General features: G+C 41.6%; 1 protein-coding gene across 1 annotated transcript; it reads right to left on the bottom strand.

Moving 5' to 3' along the window:
• Positions 1 to 13,196: 13,196 nt before the first annotated feature.
• Positions 13,197 to 14,153, bottom strand: LOC142193695 (olfactory receptor class A-like protein 1). The gene has a single exon (XM_075262686.1). It carries the CDS (start codon positions 14,151 to 14,153, stop codon positions 13,197 to 13,199), a length of 957 nt encoding a protein of 318 aa, XP_075118787.1.
• Between the last annotated feature and the right edge of the window lie 10,012 nt (positions 14,154 to 24,165).

Below are 24,165 nucleotides of genomic sequence, written 5' to 3'. Positions count from 1 at the left end.
TAGTCTGTTATCTGCCCTGTTTTTTTCCCTGACTCTGAGCTCTGACATTGCCCGCCTCTGATTGGAGCTTTGAGTCACACCCCATGTCTGACACCACCCTTCTGACATTACAGAGCTTACAGACACTAAACTAACTGTGCTTGTTACATGAAAACGGGGTAGACTACATAAAAAATTCCAATTGCACAGGAATCATTGGAGCGGCACACATTAATACTTGCCAAGAACTTGAATTAGTGGAGGTGGTGAAAGGTCCTCTCCAACTATTATGAAAATGGCTCTTCTTCCTGCTCAAAGCATCTTGAATTATACAGTATATGTGACATCAACACTGTGAGGTGTCCACGTACCACTGATTATTGAGAGGCTGTTAGGTGGTGTCAGGTTATGCCAGGACTTTGCACAGACGTGTCTGCTCTAAATTTTCACTGTGCAATGCATGTCACGGCAGCCATTTCAGATTGTATGAGACACATCCTAAAGTATTCAGTTTCATTAAAAAAATGAACAATTTTGAATATTTGGGTCGAATCTGGCACATAAAGAATCTGTCCACCCATCTTTATTTATATCCAGTATACACAGCAGTAACAGTGGGCATGAATCTAAGTCAAATGGTTAAAAATTAAATGGGGCACATTTATTAAACCAAGCACAGCACAGGACAATACAAACTGAATGCTAAATTCAGCACATCTGATGAATTGCATTTCTGTTTATTCAGCTGGTGGGTTGATGCAAGTTTTCTTCTGTCAATGTTTCAACCCAGGGCTGGTATCAGCATTTGGCAAACTTGAGCAGATGCTTGGTCCCATGCTCCTGGGGTGGTCCACTAGGCTGCCAGTCGCTGACTGTTACATAAACTCGCCTTTGGCCTTGCAGACAGTTTTAATTGCAGAATGTGAGTATGCAATTAAAAGTGTCACCACGGGCTGCTATGCCTTCTCTGTACCTCCTGTCTTCTATGTCTCAACAATATTTGTTGGAGCTAAATAAACCAGCTCTTACAGTTCGCTCTTCTATGGCCCAACTCTTGGGTATCTGGCCCTGCCTCTCCCTGTGAGAGATGACATATTGTGAGAATATCATGAGAGTGTGACTGTGAGTACCTGCTGCCAGCTGTCCACAGGTGTAAATGGTGTGATTGGAACCTGAATAGCCCCCAGCCCCAGGGTCAGGAGTGTAAGAGAGGGCTATCAGAGAGTCTTCTGCCTTCCACTTGCAAGTAATGAGGGTTTCAGCTGTGAGGTTAGGGGTGAGGCACTTTACTGCATTATCAACATTTTATGCTGCCAGTGCTATGCCTCTCCCCCTTCTTAGTTCTTCATGTAAATGCTCCCCTGTTGGTGTACCACCTCCCTCTACTGAGCTCCCCATGTATGTGCCCCCCACTGGCATACCCCCTTTCTCTTCTCAGTTCTTCACGTAAGTGCCCCCATCATTTCAGAAAACCCCCTTTTTTCACCTTTTATACTTTTTCATATGTCCCATTAGCACGCCTGAACCAGCAATGCATTGATCACTGGTTCAGTACTATAGACTGCAATACACGAGCATATACGTTTTTTTGCAGTCTATAAAGGAAGTCATCATATGCAGGTGTAACACTCAGGAGGGCCAGGGCTGATATCACGGGTAATATATCAGATGTGGCTAGCTTTCAGGGGGTCCCTGGGTCCCAAATGTGCACAAAATCTCCTTTTTGATGTCCCCGACTACCCACTCCCACGTGATATCTGACAATGACAACAGACAACCACGTCTCGGGGGTAGTCGTTGCTCTTTTACTAGCAGGACAAAGTAATACAAATGTACATATAGAGTAATTCTTCACATACAATACAGCAATCTTTGTAGGTAGTGTCCAATTAAGCAGGTGATAGAGCTTGGAGCAGGAATGCTTTGGATAGTTTAATTAATAGTTGCTTGGGTAGTTAAACTTGTATATACTTGTAAAGATGGCCTGTATCCAGGGGGTCAGTCCTCAACAAATTGGGTACACGTATGTAGGAGAGCAACTAGAATTGCCAGCAGCGGGAGACCCTCGAATTCTGCCAGACTAGCCATGGGCTTCTTAAATATAGATTTGTCCCAAAGACTTACTTGAATAGAGAGATACGTGTAGAAGTCCCAGATGAGATGGATAAAACAGGTAAGTAAACTTTAGTGCTTGTAGGCTTGGAGTTTCAGAGGAAAATGCTCTCTGAGGAGAACCTTGAGTACAGAGGAAAAGACATCTCTGTTTGGAGTGCTCTGAGACTTGGCTGCCATTTTCAGCTCCACATGTCTGCCCTCTAGCTCCACACAAAAGACCCAGACAAAAGGTCCCCAACCCCCCTAGAGGGGGCTGTAACTCCTCCTCCTCCAGGCCAGTCAAGGGAGCTTGATTGGTCCTGAAGGTCACCTGATCATACTGGACATTCCTTTACAATGGCAACTCAAATTACAATGGCAAAGTTGTAACATCTTTGCCCATCCGGGCATTGGCGTCATCATCCGGCCGCACGCTGCGGCGCAGGAGATGTGTTCAGTTGTAATTTATTCTGTTGGTTTCTCTTTGCACTGTCTGAACACTGCCCTATGCCTTTTCTTTGGTAATTGATTTCCCACCACACCCATCTCCTTCACCTTCAGTTGGTTCTGATCCTCTTAGGGTTAATCTGACCTTGCCCTGTGATTGATGGCCTGCCGTCCTGTCAACTCCATGGGCGAGTTCTTCCTCCCTATATAGCCTTGGCTCCCAGTCACACCAGTGCTTGTTATTGCCGTGCATATACTTGCTCTTTACTGTCTCTGTTCTGAATACTCTATTATACTTGACCTTTGGCTTTTCCTCACTGACTTCTCTTTTTGGACTCCGATTTGGTACTGTATTGCCCGACTGTTACTGACCCTTGGCTAAGTTGACTTCCCATTGTTGTTGTTTGTCTTGTCTGCGTTTTGTGTGTCACATACTAAGGGAGGGAACGTCTTCGTGGTTGCCGCCTATTACGTAGGATAGGGCCTGGCAATAGGAAGGGAGAGCGGGGGGCATAAGCTTAGGGCTCACTGTCTCGTGTGTCCCCGTTCCAGGGTTCCCTAACAAAAGTATAGGCAGGTGTATAGTTCACAAAACATCCACAAGATGGTGCATTTTTTAGACCCCTATGTGTGCTGGCTCTGGTAAAATAGAAACACTGGTAAATATATAGAAGGAATGAAGGGGGAGGAACCTCTTTACCTTATATGCAAATGTCCATACCTTCTCGGTCTGCAAGGACTATTAAAGGGAATGGGACGAGCAGTACTGGGACATTACACAGGTAACGGGGGCACCAGGCAGCCTGGGATCACTGGCCAGACCCCAGGCTGCAGATGATAGATATCAGCACCCCCTGATCTCGAAGTGGGGGGTGCCGAGGGTGTCATTTACATGGCAGAACCCCTTGAATCCCGCAGTCATCCAAGGGGTTAAAACCCCTCCAGCCAGGGGTTACATGAGTGGGTATTAGCAGTGCAACATAACTATCAGGCAGTACTGACTGGGGGTTAAATGAGTAGGTATTAGCGGTGCCACATCACGACTAGGCATCTGTATAAGTGAAGAAGATACAGGAGTAAACATTACAGGAGACGAAGGAACACACAGTTGCCTGTGTCAAGGTCACATCAAGCTAAGTAGTTCTAAACATCATCTAAACATCATCTGTGGCTACTGGCTGCTAGCGGTATGAGCGGGTATCACTTAGGGGGTGTTCACACTTGCGCCCGGTGTGCACCCTCTGCCTCTCCTCCGGGGTTCCGTCATCAGCCCCGAAATACTGGATCAGGGATGGCTTTCTGGCGGTCAGCTTTCAAATGAATGGGTTTTTAAAGGTGACCACTGGTGTCCGCCTGCGGCCTCTCTGTGGGGAAATCATTTTTTTCATCCAGAGACAAAGTTGGACATGCAGGACTTTATTTCCAGCTGAAAAAAACTGTTTCCCCGAGGAGAGGCAGCACCAGCGGTCACCTTTAGAAACCCATTCAAATGTATGGGTTTTAAAGCTGACCGCTCGGAAGATGGTCCAGTTTCTCTGGGCTGAGGATGGAAACTCAGTGGAGAGGCACAGGGCGTACACGGGCGTAAGTGTGAATGCCCCCTTACAGCTAACACCCTCCCCCAATGCCGCCCGCTGAGATATCGCAGGCAGCATCGGCCGGTGACATACTATTATGTGCACCAGGCACCCATGATGTATGTCACATAGCACTTAGGGGTTAAAGTCTTTGTTTTAAAATCAAGCCAACAAAATAATGATAATAATAATAATACATAATAGTTGCACAAAATGGCCTTGAAAATTGAATTATTCAGTCAGCACATTGCTTATTTAAGCTTCACTTCCAACCAGAACAGTAAAAATTATTAGGACTGCCTGTGTTTTTGTAGATACAAATAAACATTGGTAAAGCGGAAAAGAAAAATCAATGAACCTAGCTGTGAATTGCAAATGTGTTATACACTGTAGCTGACAGATTATGTAACGAATTTTCTGATCTTCAAAGCTATACACAGATATCTGCAATAAAATGCCCAGTGTTTGTATATAAAATTAAATGGACACTTGCTGGGTATTAATATAACTGATTATTAACAATGCTCTTTCAGTCCTGCTACATTATGTTATAGTTGATATGAATTTTAGAATTACAAATATATGAAACCACAGTTAATTATACATAATATTTGTGTTAGAATAGACAATGCTTCAAAAAATAAAACAAAGAATCAAGAATAAAAGTAACATTAAAAAATATTATTACTCATTTGTGGCCACACTTAAATTTGTTTTAGTGGAAATAGTAGGAACTTCTATATAGTCACATAGTTAGTTGGCAGCATTGTGGAACGGTCTGGTTTTTGACGGATATACTTGTTTGTACTTCTTTAATATTCCAAACATTCTTCTGCCATATAGCATACCGTAAATACTCGAGTATAAGCCGACTTTTTCGGAACATTTTTCATGCTGAAAAAGCTCTCCTCAGCTCATACACAAGTCAGGTTCCACGGAGCACAGAAAACTGGAAGGACCTGGAAGGGGGAGGTCCTTTAGTGCTACTGCTCTGTGATTGGCTTATCATGAGGCACGTGACTGTGATGTCATCAAAGGTCCTGGAGCCACTGGTTTGTAGCATCATAGCATCTGCAGATAAGGTTGAGTCTAAATCCTAGTAGCTCCGCCCACACCAGAGTCCGATCACATGGTCATGACGTCATCAGAGCTCCTTTAGCACACTAGGATTTAGCATCTACCCTGCAGATGAGTGGCCAGGATTCATTGTGTCTTATGGAAGATGTCTGTTGTATGGAGGAGAGGAAGCTACAGTAACGTGACACACGCAGGGACCTTCCTTTAGTTACTCTGCCTATTAATGTCATGCATTTGGGGTTATTAGTTTCAGTAACTCCATGTGCTTCACATTAATAGCAGTTAACCCCATCATGTCCCTCATATTAACCCCTGTGTGCCCCATATAAGGGTAACTAATATGTGAGACACATGAGGGTACTAATGAAGGACCTTAATTATGAAGATACCTAATTATTACCTCCATATGTCCCACATATCGGTAACTCTTATGTGAGGCACACAGGGGGTTAATGTGAGGGACATGATGGGGATAACTGCTATTACTATGATCCCCATGGAGTTACTAAGCTGCAGTGCACATGACCAGACTTTTCATCTGCAATAGTGGGTTTCCCCCCCTCGGCTTATATTCGAGTCAATAAGTTTTCCCAGTTTTTTGTGGTAAAATTAGTGGTTTCGGCTTATAATCGGGTCGGCTTATACTCGAGTATATACGGTAATCATTGGTTTCATATATGCACTATGTCTTTTTGTATAAAATAATTTACAGCATTTCTTTATTAACTTTTTGTGTTGGGCTATCAGTCACTCTTTTCATACTGTTAGTCTATATCTATGTGTACTGTCGTTATGTAATTTTTTATTTATTAATATAGATGAGCGAACACTAAAATGTTCGAGGTTCGAAATCCGATTCGAACAGCCGCTCACTGTTCGAGTGTTCGAACGGGTTTATGGGGAACATATACTCGTTAAGGGGGAAACCCAAATCCGTCTCAGGAGGGTCACCAAGTCCACTATGACACCCCAGGAAATGATACCAACACCCTGAAATGACACTGGGACAGCAGGGGAAGCATGTCTGGGGGCATAAAAGTCACTTTATTTCATGGAAATCCCTATCGGCTTGTGATTTTTGCAAGCTAACTTTCTCCCATAGGAATGCATTGGACAGCGCTGATTGGCCAGAGTACGGAATTCCACCAATCAGCGCTGGCTCTGCTGGAGGAGGCGGAGTCTAAGATCGCTCCACACCAGTCTCCATTCAGGTCCGACCTTAGACTCCGCCTCCTCCGGCAGAGCCAGCGCTGATTGGCCGAAGGCTGGCCAATGCATTCCTATGGGTATGCAGAGACTCAGCAGTGTTGAGCCAGTTCTGCTCATCTACACCGTGTGCCGGTCAGCCCATCAGATGTAGCAGAGCCGAGGGTGCACTAGAACCCTTGTGCACACTCGGCTCTGCTACATCAGAGCCGAGGGTGCACTAGAACCCTTGTGCACACTCGGCTCTGCTACATCATAGCCGAGGGTGCACTAGAACCCTTGTGCACACTCGGCTCTGCTACATCAGAGCCGAGGGTGCACTAGAACCCTTGTGCACACTCGGCTCTGCTACATCAGATGTAGCAGAGCCAAGGGTGCACTAGAACCCTTGTGCACACTCGGCTCTGCTACATCAGAGCCGAGGGTGCACTAGAACCCTTGTGCACACTCAGCTCACGCTAATAGAATGCATTGGCCAGCGCTGATTGGCCAATGCATTCTATTAGCCTGATGAAGCAGAGCTGAATGTGTGTGCTTAGCTCAACTACTCCACCAGCGTAGTTGAGCTAAGCACACACATTCAGCTCTACTTCATCATGCTAATAGAATGCATTGGCCAGCGCTGATTGGCCAGAGTACGGAATTCGACCAATCAGCGCTGGCTCTGCTGGAGGAGGCGGAGTCTAAGGTCGGACCAGAATGGAGACTGGTGTGGAGCGATCTTAGACTCCGCCTCCTCCAGCAGAGCCAGCGCTGATTGGTCGAAATCCGTACTCTGGCCAATCAGCACTGTCCAATACATTCCTATGGGAAAAAGTTTATCTCATAAAAATCAGAATTACACACCCGATAGAGCCTCATTAAGTTATTTTTAATAACATTCCCCCCTAAATAAAGGTTATCCCTAGCTATCCCTGCCTGTACAGCTATCCCTGTTTCTTAGTCACAAAGTTCACATTCTCATATGACCCGGATTTAAAATCCACTATTCATCTAAAATAGAGGTCACCTGATTTCGTCAGCCAATGACTTTTTCCGATTTTCTTCAATGCCCCCGTTGTCGTAGTTCCTGTCCCACCTCCCCTGCGCTGTTATTGGTGCAAAAAAAGCGCCAGGGAAGGTGGGAGGGGAATCAAATTTTTTTGGAGTTTGCCACGTGATGTTTGATTCGAATCGAACACATCGAACAGCCTGATATCCGATCGAACATGTGTTCGATAGAACACTGTTCGCTCATCTCTATTTATTAATAAACATTTGATATTTTTGGTTGAATTTTTAGTATTTTGTTTTTTCTCTATGTACAAACTAATTTTCCATTTATATATTTGTGCTTCCTGGTATTATTATTTTGGGGTGTCTCAATACAATTATTGACAGTGATTTTACAGACACTTGTTCATTTTTCTTCCTTCTGCCCTTCTTTATTCTATTGTTTATTTCAGTGTTATCTATACAGAACCTGTACGGAAACTAAATTCTACACTCCCAGAAATGAAAATCAGATGCCACATTTAACTTATTAAGATGATCTGGTACAAGAAAATAAAAAGGATAGTTATGTCCACTGTGGACGCCGTTGAGTTGCTGCAACAAGGACCTACCCAGGACTGTCCTGTTGTCAAAAAGGGGGCCCTGCCACTATAGGGACCAGTGACTGTAGATTCTGTGGTTAAAGCAGCCCTGCCCTAGTGGTCCCAGGTGTCCACTGACATGATTCAGTAGACCAGAAGAATCCCAGACAGGATGCCATAGGCCTGCTGGATGCTGCAGCACCATATTACCTCCACAAGTTGTGTGCAGTATTCCAACTCAACCTTAACAATAAGCTGATATATATTAGAAACAAAAAGTGGACAGGCATGGCGCTGTTTCTGGAAGAATGCAGTCATGTATATTTAACTCTAGACAAATTTTCACAATATTATATATGAACTTATGTTTTGTTGTAGGATTTTTGTGTGGAATCCAATAGAAAAGAATGCTGAATGCCCCATAAGGTAAAGCTAACATCAGGAGCCCATACACTTATATAGGCACAGAGACATGGTTTAGGCTTATTTTTAGGTTGCTGGTCTGCCTCCTCCTTATGTGCACAGTAATTACAAAATGGGGAATTTACTGTAGGTCAGCAAACTAAAAGGCTGAATGTAATGTAACAGAAGAAGGACAAAAGTTGTAGCATATGTGTTTTCACAGTTATGTGACTTCATTAGGATTGGGCCTGCAGTATTTTTGGAATTAAAGGGGTTGTCCAGCCTAAAATTGTATCTATTAATTAGGCAGGGGAGGTGAAAAATATAAAAGAAAACCATACTCACGTGTCCCCAAGGCTCTGATGCCTCCCCAAATTGTTGTCTTCTGGCAATAGTGGAGGTTGTGAACTCAAGAAGGGAACCTTAAATCACAGCCAGTAAGAAATTCATTGAAATTCATTTTTTTTTCACCTCCATGGCCTAATATTGCTTAGCCAGGACAACCTCTTTAACCCCTTCCCGCCGATGGCACTTTTTGACTTCCTGACCCAACTCGATTTTTCAAAACTGACATGTGTCACTTTATGTTGCAATAACTTTGGAATGCTTTAACTTACCAAAGTGATTTTGAGATTGTTTTTTGTAACACATTGTACTTCATGTTAGTGGTAAATTTTGGTTGATATGTTTTTGTGTTTACCGTATTTTTCGGACTATAAGACGCACTGGACTATAAGACTATAAGATTTTACTATTTTATTATCCCCCGCCTAGGGGGCTTGAACCTGCAATCATTTGATTGCAAGTCCCATAGACGACAATACAAGTGTATTGCCGTCTATGGGAGATTCTATACATTACTATCGCGGAGGGTCATAGACCAGCCGCGATAGTAATATATATCTATGACAGGCCTGGGAGCCTTCATTAGGCTCCCGGCTGTCATCGGAACAGGTCGGCTCCTGCGGCCTCGCCGTGCAGGAGCCGGCCTGCATCACTAAAGGTATGGGGCCGGTGGGGACCGGCCCCAGGGCTAACTTTAAACTGATGGGACCTGTGGAGGAGGAGCGGATTTGCAGCATGGCCGCGCTTCTGCCACCGCTGGTTTTCTTCAGCGGCAGGAGCGTGGCAATCTGCAGGCCCCGGCAGCTAAGACAGTCCCCGGCATCTGCTGTAATAGACCGGCGGATGCCGGGGAGTGTCTTAGCTGCCGGGGCCTGCAGTATAGTCACGCTCCTGCCGCTGAAGAAAACCAGCGGTGGCAGTAGCGCGGCAATCTGCAGGCCCCGGCAGCTAAGACACTCCCCGGCATCCGCCGGTCTATTACAGCAGATGCCGGGGACTGTCTTAGCTGCCGGGGCCTGCAGATTGTCACGCTCCTGCCGCTGAAGAAAACCAGCGGTGGCAGTAGCGCGGCCATGCTGCAAACCCACTCCTCCACCCACATTCAGACTATAAGACGCACCCTCATTTTCCTCCGAAATTTGGGGGAAAAAAAGTGCGTCTTATAGTCCGAAAAATACGGTACATTGAAAAAATAGGAAATTTGGTGGAAATTTTGAAAATATGCATTGTATACAGTTTGAAATAATGTGCATTGCATACAGATAGTCAGACCGCCAAAATTATATCATAAATCTCCTGTCCCAGATCTCTGCTTCATGTCGGTATCAAGCTTTAGTCGCCCTTTTATTTTTTACGGACATTATAAGGTTTACAAGTGAAATAACAATATTCAAAATTTTCAAATAATTTCCCAAACCCATTTTTTAAGGGACTAATCTAGTTATGAAGGGGTTTTGAAAGACCCTTGTATTAAAGCCCCCCATAAATCACCCCATTTTCAAAACTGCACCCCTTAAATAAGCCAAAACAACATATACCTAGTATTTTAACCCTATAAGTGCTTAAGTGCTTAACAGGAATTAAGACAAAATGGTGGTGAAATGTACACATTTGATTTTATTTTACTAATATTTTCGTTTAGCCCTAGAATTTGCACATTCACAAAGGGTTAAAGAAGAAAACGCATCCCACAATTTGTTATGCAAGTTCTCCCAACTACCATAGTACCCCACTTGTGGGTGTAAATTAATATAAGGATGCACAGCGAGACGCAGAAGGGAAGGCACGCCAAAGAGCTTTTAGAGGGCAGATCTGGCTGTGATCAGAACACAGGTTCTGTGTGTGCACCATGCAGGCGTCGTAGTACTACAGCGGTTTGCGGGAAGTACTTCCTGGCAGCGCCGTACTATTACTGTGGATGTCGGGAAGGGGTTAATTGAGGAAGGAGACATTGGAAACATCCTAATAGAAGCAGAAAGAAGAAATTTCTTCTGATAAGGTATCTTACAATGTCTCATATTATCACCTGTACTTTTCATTTATACAAAGTTTGTTGAGAAGTTACTGACCATTTACCTGTTTCATTAACTCTTTTGGGAAAAAGAAGAAAAAAGAGCAATTATGTCACAGAACAGTTTTTTACTATATCTTTTTATGATTAATTAGATCCTTACTGGTTGTCTTCAGGACCTGATTGTTCAGGATTGAAGCAAATAAGACAATTACAGAGGATGTTGGTGGGAAGGAGCCATGTTTAGCCAGTGGTTCCTCTTTCTCCACAAGGTGCTGCTATAGAGCTGTCAGTGAAATTGTCTGTCTTAAGCTTCTAGGAAACTAGCTGATGGAGACAAGAGGTCCACTGAAGTAGGTTTGTTGTAGATGTGTTTTAATTTTTTTTTCTGAGACTGAAAATCATTACATTCTTCATGTAAATAGGATTATCTTAAGCATTTTAATAAATTTCAGTAGCCCTATTTAGTATACAAGATTGTCTCGACTGGGCTGCAGTTCTAGTTGCATTCAATGTACGTCCAGCACTAAGAACAGTTCCCAGCTGCTGATCCCGGCACAGGTCGGCTCCCAGATGCAATGTGGGAATAAGATGGTCGGAGTAACTGTTCATTTTTCGCTTACATGTACCAGTCAGAGACTCTATTTGTCCGCTTTGTATGACAAGGGAAACTGGAAATGTTATCTTATGCTATTATCAAAAGATGGGAATATATTACACAAAATTAGAGAAAAATGCATCCACTATCTTTCTAGTATACTAAGATAAGTCATATTGATATTGATCAACATCTTTCTGAAAAGATGTATGCAAATGATGGCCAACAACTTCATTGGAAACCAGGCTTGTTAATGATGTTGTGGCCTTAAACCAATCTCAAATGCACTTAGCATAGAAAGAGCAAAGATGAAAATGAATAAATGACATATTCTCCTATAAATCAATCTGCGCAGTTCCTTCTACTCTAGAAGATGATGCTTGCAGACGTCACTGCACTTTCCATGTGACAGATTCACCAATCCAACATTTATTATGCCTCAAGCTCTTACAAGGCAATCTTAAGGCTGGGTCCCCACATGGTGTAAATGCCGCAGTTTGCTTACTGCGGAAAGGCCACGGAAAAACACATGATGTTTTACAGTCACTGTGCAGTGGATGGGATTTTAGGCACTCCTATCCGCACAGTGTGGTAAAATACGTACAGAGAACACACTGTGATTCCCAAAACCGTTGCAATTTTGGAAATCAGAGCATGTCGATTATACCTACAGAAAAGCTGGTGGTTTCTCCATAGGTATAATGGAAGCAGATAGTAGCAAAAACCTCTGTGAACTTTCTGTGAATTGCGCTATGGGAAAAACCATGATGTGTTTCCGCCACATTTTTTCCCGCTGCGTTTCTTTCTTGTGGGACGCCACCTGGGGTCTTAGGGAGCATTCACACTACCGTCGGTGTCCGACAGGTAGTGTCCGCTCCTAGTGTCCGCTCAAAATCTGTCACGGACATTAGGAGCGGACACTAGCTGTGTCCGTGACACCTGTCATTCATTTCAATGGGCATCGGGTGCGTTCTTTTGCACTCCGTGCCCGTCCTTCCCTGTCCGCAAGTGAAGATGTCCGACTTCTCAAGCGGACAGAAGAACCCTGCATGCATGGGACACAGCTAGTGTCCGCTCCTAATGTCCGTGACAGATTTTGAGCGGACACTAGGAGCGGGCACTACCTGTCGGACACCGACGGTAGTGTGAACGCTCCCTTAGCCTTAATATGTTTGAAGTTATTTATTTAGTCTTTTTAATAGCTAATCAAGAACTGTGAATGTGATTTGTAGGGCAATTGCTTCACCCCCTTAGAGCAAATTGGTGTACATGAAAGTCTTTGTCATGATGCTGTTCCTGCACAATGCTGCTTATATATGTTTTTGGTAAAGACTTTTATTTATGAATTACAATATCCTACATATTACAAGCATACACATTAATAAACTAGAAGGAGCAGTGGTTCCCTGGCCTAGCAACACTCACATACAAACAGGTTAATATTAAATGGGACGTGCCGTTATGGACACTTATTCCCTATCCACAGGACAGAGGATAAGTGTCTGATCACTGGGGGCCTGATTGCTGCTTTGTGAATGGAACTCCAGTAGGCTGGTGTGACCAGCGCACCATTCACTTCCATACAGCTGTGGTTGCTTCTATACGTTACAGTCCTGACACTGGTTCTCCATTCACAAAGAGTTTTTAGGGGGACTTTTGGTTCTCCATCTTCCTGATCAATTACGGACCTGGTGATCTGATTCCCATTGATCGCACCCTTATCCCCTGTTCGGTTGATGTGGGATAGGTGCCCATAACGGCACAATCCCTTAAAATGATAACATAAGATTTCATACATATTCATGAATATTTACTTGATATATCCCCCGCACCAATACTATGGATGATGATCTATCTGTTAAGAATACACGTGTGTGAACTGAATCTTAGTATCCCTTCCTAGCTACATAGTTAGATATAGTTTTCACTGCTTCAAAATCTCTTTTCTTCCTGGAGCACTGGAGACCCATTTGGATTTTCCTGTTGGTTATGATAATAACAATAGGGCTTATAGCAGAGTAACAAGAATCAAAAAATATCCGTGCATCAGTAAATCGGGGTGAAAGAGTAAAAGTATAGAGAGTCATTATCCAAAACAAGTTATCTAATCCAAAACTGACAATATACATCATGACTAAAGTAAAGACAGCTTTGGCTGCTCGTATCTCAGCATGCTTTGTGTTTGAGGTTGGAATGCATTTTACTTGTTTTCCATGTTGGTAGAAAACATAGAGAAGATAACCACTAGATAACATCATGAGACTCAAGAAGAACAAGTCACGGACTACATAGATAATTCCGTTACCTATGTAAAGGAGATAATTTGGAAAGATCACAAAGCAGAAGTTGTAACTCATAATGTATCTGGACGTAATGTTCTTGATAGAAGCTGTAGAGTATGCCAGTCGGGTGCTGTTTATGATTAGATTGAAAGCCCAGAGAAACAGCATTAATGTGAACAGGTGATTCAGCAGCTTCTTCTTCACTCCCAACCATCGCTGATGAGAGGGGGTGATGGAAATGCACTGAAAACATCCAAGCAAAGAAGTAATGCTAACAGACATGGCTCTTCCTACACAGTACAAATACAGGCTTATTTGGCAAGATAAGTCACCAAACACCATATAGGTTCCAGTGGATTGGAGGGTGACCGGAAAGCCCCATGTCAGAATGACCAGCAGATTGGATAGTGCCAACTTACTAAGGATAATCTCTCCAGTGCTTACTTTACCTTGACTACGGAAGGTGTGAAGGAAGGCAAATAAAATTATGAGATTACCAGGAATTCCTATCAAGTCCAGGGAAAAGTAGCTTATAATGTCAAGGGTGAGCCAGGTGCCCATTGTGTGGTTTTGATATATATTTCTGTATTTGGTGGGAAAATTCTGCAACACAAATGGAAATGTATTTAGTACAATATTCTTTATTCTTCTTATACAAATGCATCAAAATTGAGACAGTTTGATTGCATTCCCTGCTATATGGTGATAAATCTACGCAAGTTGATAGACGAGGGTTGTTCAACCAGTAGAATGCAATGCCATTCTATGGTGTCTGAAAATATCAGATTAGACATGGTTGTCTGTGTCCTGATGATACAGAAAGACTTGACTGTCAAAAAACAGTGACATACTTCTGATCCAGATAGCAAAGTCCTGTCATTAGTGACTCCCTTTGTCATGCATCAACCCCTTTGGCCCTTCACAAGGCATAGAACTGGGCATCAGATTTACCCAGACTGCTCCTTTAAAGGACATTACCCATAATTCATAGTCATCTACTTTCTATTTTGAACAGAACCAGGAAACTGAGAGCACTGGGAACCGAGGCACTAGCAAAACTGGACCTGGGGGAATAATTTCAGATAAATACTATTTTCTTATGCCATGGTGATAATTAATGAAAATATTTTTTTGTTACCTTACCCTTTCAGTACTTGTGCACACATTAGTTTTCTCTTCAATGTTCTGTTTTTTCATGGTTACAGCATTGACCCATTCAAGTCTTTGGTGCAATACACCCATCACATGTTTTTTTTTTACAGATCTTTGTGTCTGTTCCATTTTTAGCCTGGGGCCCCACATGGAAAAAATCACAGCATTTTACAGTCACTGCACTGGTTATTTTCTTTTTCACATTCATAGTATTTTAAGGAGAACCTGTGAACATGCAAAAAGGCTGCATAATAAACTATAATAAGAATCCTAGCAATGAGGTCTGTGTTATTGGTGCTGAAAACTACAATGGCTGACAGCATATTGCCTCCACACAGCACAACTAGTTTATAATGTCTGCAGTCATAAGGGCCATAATATATTGTTCTAACAATGTAGTTTCACAAAGCACTTGTACTGTGATTGTCAGCTAACACACAGGGCTAACTCAAGCAGTTTAGTGTAGTTACCAATGAGGCTGATCCTATGTAAAGAATCTACACCTTTCTCTATCGGACTTGTTAGAGAGGAGCAGTGATACCTTCTTTTTTCTTGCAGTGCTCAGTTTTGCTTCTAGAAGATATACCGTATATGCTTGAGCATAAGCCGAATTTTTCAGCACCGTTTTTGTGCTGAAATGCCCCCCTCGAGTCAGCAAGAAAATTATTATTTTTTTTTTATAAAGGGGGGGGTCTATGACCAGCCGCAATATCAATGTATAGAATCTTTCATAAAATAGTGGGGGAAAAAAGAAGCTTTTTAAAAAATAAAAGTTCTAAATCACTCCTTTCCCTGGAATACATACAAAAGTAGAAAATGACTGTGAAACACAAACACATTAGGTATCCCTGTATCTGAGAGTGCCCGGTCTACTGAATATAGGGTGTCTGCAGTGCTCCTGTTCAGTCGGAAAGGGGTTAATTGGAGCACTGCAGATACCCTATATTCAGCCAGTCTGAATTCCAAGTGGGGGAAAAAAAAAAACAGTCCTCAAACTCAGGGAAGGGGCAGACAGTGAACCAAAACACCCCCTCCCCTTCCCCAGCACCCACAACTACTGCACCCAAAAGCTCTGACCATTTTAATTTTTGAAATTTTCCAGTAGCTGCTGCATTTCCCCCCCTCGGCTTATACTCGAGTCAATAAGTTTTCCCAGTTTTTTGTGGTAAAATTAGGGGCTTTGGCTTATATTCGGGTCGGCTTATACTCGAGTATATACGGTAGTCATTTTCTATCTCTAGTCTGAAAGAGTTTGCACACCCAGTGTTTGCATAGAGAGACCTACTTCAATCTGGTAATGGTATCTTTGGACAGTTATGCAGTGAATTGATTTCTTGTTATGTATCAGTAAGTGAACTTGGTCTCATCAGATCAGATTCTGACCCAATTTTACAAATATTTCAGCTTTGAACAAAGCCAAACTTTTTGCAGTTCAGTTCTCACCAGCAAGCTAAGATGGTGTAGTAGCAAGTCGATAAATAAGATGACATGAGCCGTAGAATCTGTTGTGTGTTGTTGTTGACTGAGGCTGCATTTACGTAATGTAGAGACCTTACGCTCCTTGCACACAACAGTGTACTTTGTCATTGTGCTTGCTTCATTTTTAACAGCTAAAAGAGAGTGGCCGTATTGAAATAATAAGCAATTAAAGTAAAATACCAAATATTTATTATAGGAAATATCCCTAAAAATTACAGCAGACAAGCAGGGACATAAGACAACAATAAAACAACAGGGAGCCGCACAAGGCAGAGCGTATAATAAATATATCTTATAAATAGTAGTGAATACAAAATTGATAAACATTGAAATACAAAGAAAACAAAGGCTACAGACAAAGGTAATAATTAATAGCAGTAATAGCCAAATACACCACTGCACACATACTTCAAAACCAGAAGGTAATGGAGAAAAGACAGTCACACCAGAATGATGAAAATATTAGACTGCCCCTAATTAGTGGACCTACAGAGATTATATGACAAAATAATCCCTACAAAAGGGACCCAAAGAGGGAAAACAATTAGTCATAGTCCAACCATCAGGGGATAGAAGTGCACCAATAGCTAATGCACAAATGTTAAACAAAGTAAAGGGAGGCTGCCAATGAAGATTAGTACTGAGGTTTAAGAAGTGAAGCAGTGAGATTAAACATAAAACCTATTACCTGTAGCCATGTCAATGCTGACCACCTTGAACAGGATATAGCAGAGTTTCCCAAAATAGCCACCCTATATCTTCTCCCTAAGGTCCACAAAAACCTTGAGGTTCCCCCAGGGAGACCAATAGTCTCGGGACGGGGGAGCCTATGTGAAGGCATTTCTCGATATGTGGACCACTATTTGAAGGGATGTGTTGAGACACTCCCTTCATATATCAGGGACACGTTCGATATGTTGAGGCAGTTAGAGGGTATTCATTTAGATCCTGGCACTTTTTTGGTCACCTGCGACGTCGAGTCACTATACACGTCCATTGGCCACGACCACGGAGTACGTGCGTCAAAGACTTTTTTATCCATGACTAATTTGGACCCCGAATTGATTTGGTTTATTTTGGAATTACTCCAATTTTTGTTAACCCACAATTATTTTTTGTTTAAAGACCTCCCTTTCCTGCAGCTCCAGGGAACCGCAATGGGGGCCGCATGTGCGCCCTCATATGCTAATTTGTTCCTGGGGCTGTGGGAGAGGGAGGTTGTCCCTTTTGTTCCTGGATTTGACGCCGTGCTCCGTTGGTCGAGGTACATTGACGATATTTTTTTCATCTGGAGTGGCTCGGCGTCGCAGCTTGACCAATTCCTTAGTGCTTTGAATGACAACAATCTGAATATCCGCCTCACTTGGAAATTTAGTTTGACCCAGGTCGAATTTCTCGATCTTGTAATTTCATGTGACCCCGATGGTAATCTTTCGACTAATCTCTTTAGGAAGAAGACTTCTACGAACTCCTTCTTACACGCTACATCTGCTCATTTTTACAAAATGATTGATGCGATTCCAATTAGTCAATTTCTGAGAGCGAGACGCATCTGCTCAAATGATTCCGATTTCGAGGTGCAGGCTATGGATCTTGCATCACGTTTTCGGGATAGAGGTTACAAATCTACAGCCATTAGACACGAATACGAACGCGCTAAAAAATCTTCTCGTGCATCCCTGCTGGCCCATGACAGCAGGAGATGGGTTAAAGATCCAAGTCAGGAGATGAATCCGAATTTACGTTTCATTACGACTTACAATTCGAAGTGGCGGGATATTTATGGTGTCCTTGAAGCTCGGTGGCCGATTCTACTCACAGATCCAGATATTGCCAAACATTTACCGGTAAGACCCAGTGTCACTTGGAGGAGGTCACGTAATTTGCGTGATCTCCTGGTGGACAGCCATTATGTTGTTAAGCCAACAGGCTTGTTTGGTTTTAAAGGTCCAACATGTGGCTTCTATCCATGTGGTAGGTGTTCAATGTGTGCCTACATGATTAGATCCAGAGAATTCTTAGATGCAACAGGGACTAAATCATATAGGATTAAACACTATATTAATTGTAATACATCAGGTGTTGTATACCATGCTACTTGCCCCTGCGGCTTGATTTATGTAGGCATGACAATGAGACCTTTAAAAACACGGGTTTCGGAGCATGTGAGTAGGATTAGAGCAGCTTCAAATGTGTCTGAGTTGGAGAAACTACAACCTGTGCCGAGACATTTTAAAGAGGTACACGATTGTAACCCTAAGGGTTTTAAGGTCTGCGGCATTGATCATATTCGATTAGGTTCTAGGGGTGGAGACCTCAAAAGAATCCTGTTGCAACATGAGACACGTTGGATAACGGTACTTGATACAGTTTCACCTAAAGGTCTCAATGAGGCCGTCAATTTTGGTTCTTTCTTATAAATGTGGTTACCCGGTTGTTTATTTGTAATTTTGTTTTTATGTTTAGTCTGTATACAGCAGTATTTTGTGTTTGTTTGTTTTTTTGTGTATTGATTTATTTATTTCTGCTTTCTTTATATTAGGGTATTCAGGGGACAGTCCTGAGTGTGCGTATATTTGGAGATATCGGATAAATTGAAGCAAAGTACGGGAGAAAGATGTTGCATTTTAATCTGTTTCATGTGGAATTGTAGTCTTATTTACTTTTTGCATAATATGCACTTTCAATATGTTTGCCAATATTTTATTGGCATTTACATTCACATTATTAAAGCTTTATCACTTATTCTTGGTTTTATGTTATTAATTTTCACAGTTTATTGCTTTTATTGTGTGTTTTTATAATTTTCACACTTGTTGTTTGCCAATATTTTATTGGCATTTACACTTATATTAAAGTTTGTCACTTTTTTGTGTTATATTTTGTGTCATGTCACTATTAATTCATTCACGTCACTATTTCAATTGTGCAATTTTCACATTTTCCTTTGTTCTATTATGTATCCTTTTTGTCGTATTTATTTATCGTTTTATTTTTATCACCTTATCTACCTTCTACATGTTCAGTTTTTTGTTATACTAACCTTGCATGAATTACTCCTCGTGCTTCTTTTCTTCCTTTCTCTTTATTTTCATTCTCTGATTTTGGGTTCCCCTTCAGTAGTTATCTTCACGTAGGGACAATGAATACTTTGTTCTTCACGTGTTGGTCCTTCAGTAAGAGACGAGCTGCGGCCGCGCGCTGCTCTCGCGCGACCCGGTCACGTGCCTCTGTGTCACATGATCGGCACGTCTTTGACTGTGCCGCTCGTGTGCGCATGCGCGGCTCGCTCGCACACACCTGTTTGGACTGATATTTTCCCCTATATAAAGTCTGCTTGTATGCAGCATGGTTATGCCTCCTGAGGAAGCCTTTGGCGAAACGCGTTGGGGCAACCTTCCGGGTACCCGCACTTGTGCTATATCCTGTTCAAGGTGGTCAGCATTGACATGGCTACAGGTAATAGGTTTTATATTTAATCTCACTGCTTCACTTCTTAAACCTCAGTACTAATCTTCATTGGCAGCCTCCCTTTACTTTGTTTAACATTTGTGCATTAGCTATTGGTGCACTTCTAACCCCTGATGGTTGGACTATGACTAATTGTTTTCCCTCTTTGGGTCCCTTTTGTAGGGATTATTTTGTCATATAATCTCTGTAGGTCCACTAATTAGGGGCAGTCTAATATTTTCATCATTCTGGTGTGACTGTCTTTTCTCCATTACCTTCTGGTTTTGAAGTATGTGTGCAGTGGTGTATTTGGCTATTACTGCTATTAATTATTACCTTTGTCTGTAGCCTTTGTCTTCTTTGTATTTCAATGTTTATCAATTTTGTATTCACTACTATTTATAAGATATATTTATTATACGCTCTGCCTTGTGCGGCTCCCTGTTGTTGTATTGTTGTCTTATGTCCCTGCTTGTCTGCTGTAATTTTTAGGGATATTTCCTATAATAAATATTTGGTATTTTACTTTAATTGCTTATTATTTCAATACGGCCACTCTCTTTTGGCTGTTGTGGTGTTTGTGTGCTACTTTTGTGGCCTGTATATTTATCTATGAGGAAACGCTGTGGTTTGTTGTAACACAATTTTTAACAGCTAGCACAATATAGAGCCAATATTTTTGTAGAATATTTTCATACACAAATCCATGTATGATGAAGGGCCCATGTGAGGTTCTGTGATCCCAGGTCCTATTCCTGTCCAATTTGCAGCCAAGGCTCACTACATAAAATGAATGTGTCTTTGGAAGGCATGGATGGCACATGAATTTCATCCTATTTTCATGTGCATGTAGCTCTATTGGTACCATATTTATTTTTTATTTTTCCCTCATCTATAAAATTCAAAGACATACTTTTGTTATTGACATGACTTTGTGGTACAATCGCTATATCATTTCCATATTGTACACATGCAGGAAACACATCACTCACGTAATGCACACATACAGCCCTTATCTGAAAAATAAGAAAAATTGCCTTCGATATCCTAACTCGGAATATCCAGGACCACACAGCCCTTCCCATGTCCTAATTGGGAACCTCTAGTGTCCCTATACCTAGCTGTGCAATGTGAGGCTGACTTCTGAACTTTAACAAGCTGTTCAGGGTTATGGTGGGTACCAGGTTAATTACTATGGGGGCAGCACTGGAGGTGGCATTTGCTGCCTCCTTCATGATCATTTCATGAATATTATTACCACTGATCTATCAGAAATAACCCTGTAGTATGTGACAGCAGCATCTCTGTAGGAGTGGGGCCATTAATCTGTGGAGACACAGAGGTTTCTTCCTAGGGGCACTTGCAGAGGTGCACAGAAATTGTTTTTAGGATTTTGAAAACGTAACTGTATTGAGTTGGTAAATCGTCAAGCCCTAATCTCACTATTAACACTACCTCGAAGGCTTATATGAGTGTATTTTTTGTCCATGTGTTATTTATGCTTTTTTTTAATGCATAGCATACAGACCCATTCCTTTCTATGGCCCCATGCACAAGCACATATTTTTCACGGCTAGCACACTGACCACTTTACCTCGATTGCTCCATGCACACACTCATTTATTATCTTCGGCCTACATCCCCACCAATTTTCAGCCAGTGTTCACTAGATTAAATAAATGAGACGGTGGACCCATGCACATGGTCGAAAGCACATGTGGTCCCACTATTGAGTGCAGTTATGATGGCACCCAGATGGGGGGAGTCATAAAAAAAGCACAAAGAAGCCCGCATTCGAAAGGATCTTCTCTTATACTTGCTGATTAGTAGAGGGGACATTACCTAGAAAGTCTTAGATGCAGTGCCAACCTCTTTGAGGTGCAGGACACTTGAGACTAGATTTCTATTTTTTAAAGTCCTACAGGGAAAAAAAACGTGGTGAAAACACCAGGAAAAATGCCATATAGAATAGAGAATGCTGTTTTGAAAAAGCAATGCTGACCCAAAAAAAGGCAAAGAAAACATCACAAACTAATGAAGGATGGTTTGTAATGCAGTACAAGATATAGTTCACCTTAGACTTTCAGTTGACTACAGTGTTTTGGGGAAAAAATAATGCTATCATAATGTTATGTATTTCATCGGTTTTACAAGGCCGCCAAGGATATTGACATACCAATGAAGTATAGAGTACACAGAAAACACTAAACGGCCCATTTGTATTATCCCTCACAATCAATAAGCAATATTAGTATGCACATACTAACAAATGTGACAATGTGCATATTACCTAGAATACCGTCTCTTTCATACCTACTTACTTTGCATCACAATTTACTGTCTTTACGATGACATTTCAAGGTTAATACTAAAATACATCAGTTAGGAATTAAGGTGAATACTTAGCAGTAAGGAGGATGATCTCGAGATTGAAATACATTATAGGTCACATATTCATATACAAAGCCATTTTGTCCTACACATTGCCGTTGTAGGAAAATTGTCAATTGACTTGTGAATGGACATATGTCTATACCATGAAATGTTTCGTTTTTTATTGTTTTTTAATATATATATAATTTGTATTTCTATACAAGTATATAGCTCATATGCCATACTTTACAGAAAGAATGTATTAATAATCTTGCAGCACTTACCTCTGAAATTGGGATTAAGTCTGTGACCGATTTCAAGACTCACCTGGTTTTATAGTATTGTCTTCATCCACTTGGGATATGACCTAGCGAATTGCAACACTGTCAAGAATAAGGAGGCGTAACAGTAGGCAAAGTATTGCAGCAGATGTTTCATCAATCCTACATTGTGATTCTTACAATTCTTACGATGGTGTTTTCTCAATAAATGGTAGTCTGAACAAAGCCTAGAATGTTATATTCTACTATTAGCCTTTACTAATCCTATCTCATATTATGGGAAGAATATGCAAATCTGTCTCCCAAGAAGTAAACAGGGAGACAGTGCCTCTGTTATGCTGCCCTCTATGGGAAGCACCCTGAACAACATGCCCAGAAGTCTTTACTGCATAATGCGGGGTTATAACCAAATCAATTTCTCAGCTACGGACGGCACCGTTTCTGTCTGGTTGGACTTCATCAGCGCAGCCTAGAGAGAATTGAATTGGTAGAAGTGAGAGGCTGAGAGACCAGATTATGGGGATAACGTCCATCCTTAGGGAGAGACCACCTTTTCAGGTGTGTGGAGACTTATGCAGCCATAGTTGCTCCACTGCAAGGGAATATGGGAAGAATATGCAAATCTGTCTCCCAAGATGTAAACAGGGAGACAGTGCCTCTGTTATGCCGCCCTCTATGGGAAGCACCCTGAACATCATGCCCGACTTATGCTGTAAAGACTTCTGGGAAAGTCGAGCCTGTGTTTGCGTGGATTTCCTCCCATTCCATTTCCTCTACAAAGACATGCTAAGAGGAAAAAAAAAAAAAGTATATTGTGATCCCTATATGGGGCTCACAATCTACATAAAAAAAAAATCTATATATACATATATATATATATCTATATATCCACATCGGACATGCTAGGATTTCCAAAACCATTAAGTTTTTTTGTAAATTGCAGCATGTGAAGTATACCTACAGAAACGCTGCTGTTTTCAGTATAGATATAATTGAAGCAGAAAGTCAGCAGAGGAAAACTGTACAAACTTCTTGTTATAAGTGTTGAGGGAAAAAACGTGATGCGTTTCTGCCTCATTTCTTCCTGCAGAAATTTTTGCAGCAGCTTGCTATGTGGGGCTTTAGCCTAAAATTTGCCTATTAGGCTATGTTGACATCAAAGTATTCTGCTCAGTATTTTGCTTCAGTGTCTGGGGTCAAAACTAGGAACGGGTCTAATATACAGAAAAGTGACAAATCTTGTCATTAAAGTCTCAGCAGATTCCATTCCTTGTTTTGTCATAAAAATACTAACATAAAATACAGAGCATAACACTGTCATGTGAACATGTCTTTCTGCAGTGAATGAAGTATCAAATACTTTATGCCTAGGAACCGCATCCCTCTGTTTTACTTTTACATACACATACACATTTTTATGTAGCTAAAAAGTTTTTTGCTATTTGATATATACTTTATGTTTATGCAGCTGAAAATACTGATGAAGGGGCAACACAGTGGCTTTTGGTTAGCACTGCAGCCTTGCAGCACTGGAGTCCCTGGTTCAAATCCTGCTAGGAACAACATCTGTAAGGAGTTTGTATGTTCTCCCCGTGCTTGCGTGGATTTCCTCTCATTCTACAAAAGACATACTGATAGGTAAACTAAAAAAAAAAAAAAAAAAAAAGTACATTGTGATCCCTATATGGGGCTCATAATCTACTTTAAAAAATACAACTAAAAGCACCTTGTTTTCAGGGATTGATTTATCTTAAAATAGTTCTGTATCTGCTGTATTTTTTGCCTGTAAAATACGCTGTGTGAACATAGCCCAATAAGAAGAAATAATTGTGTTTATT

The sequence above is a fragment of the Leptodactylus fuscus genome, chromosome 2, assembly GCF_031893055.1.
Source record: "Leptodactylus fuscus isolate aLepFus1 chromosome 2, aLepFus1.hap2, whole genome shotgun sequence".
In the NCBI taxonomy this organism is placed as follows: domain Eukaryota; kingdom Metazoa; phylum Chordata; class Amphibia; order Anura; family Leptodactylidae; genus Leptodactylus; species Leptodactylus fuscus.
Note: the sequence above shows the minus strand (reverse complement) of the source record. Positions and strands in the feature narration are given on the sequence as shown.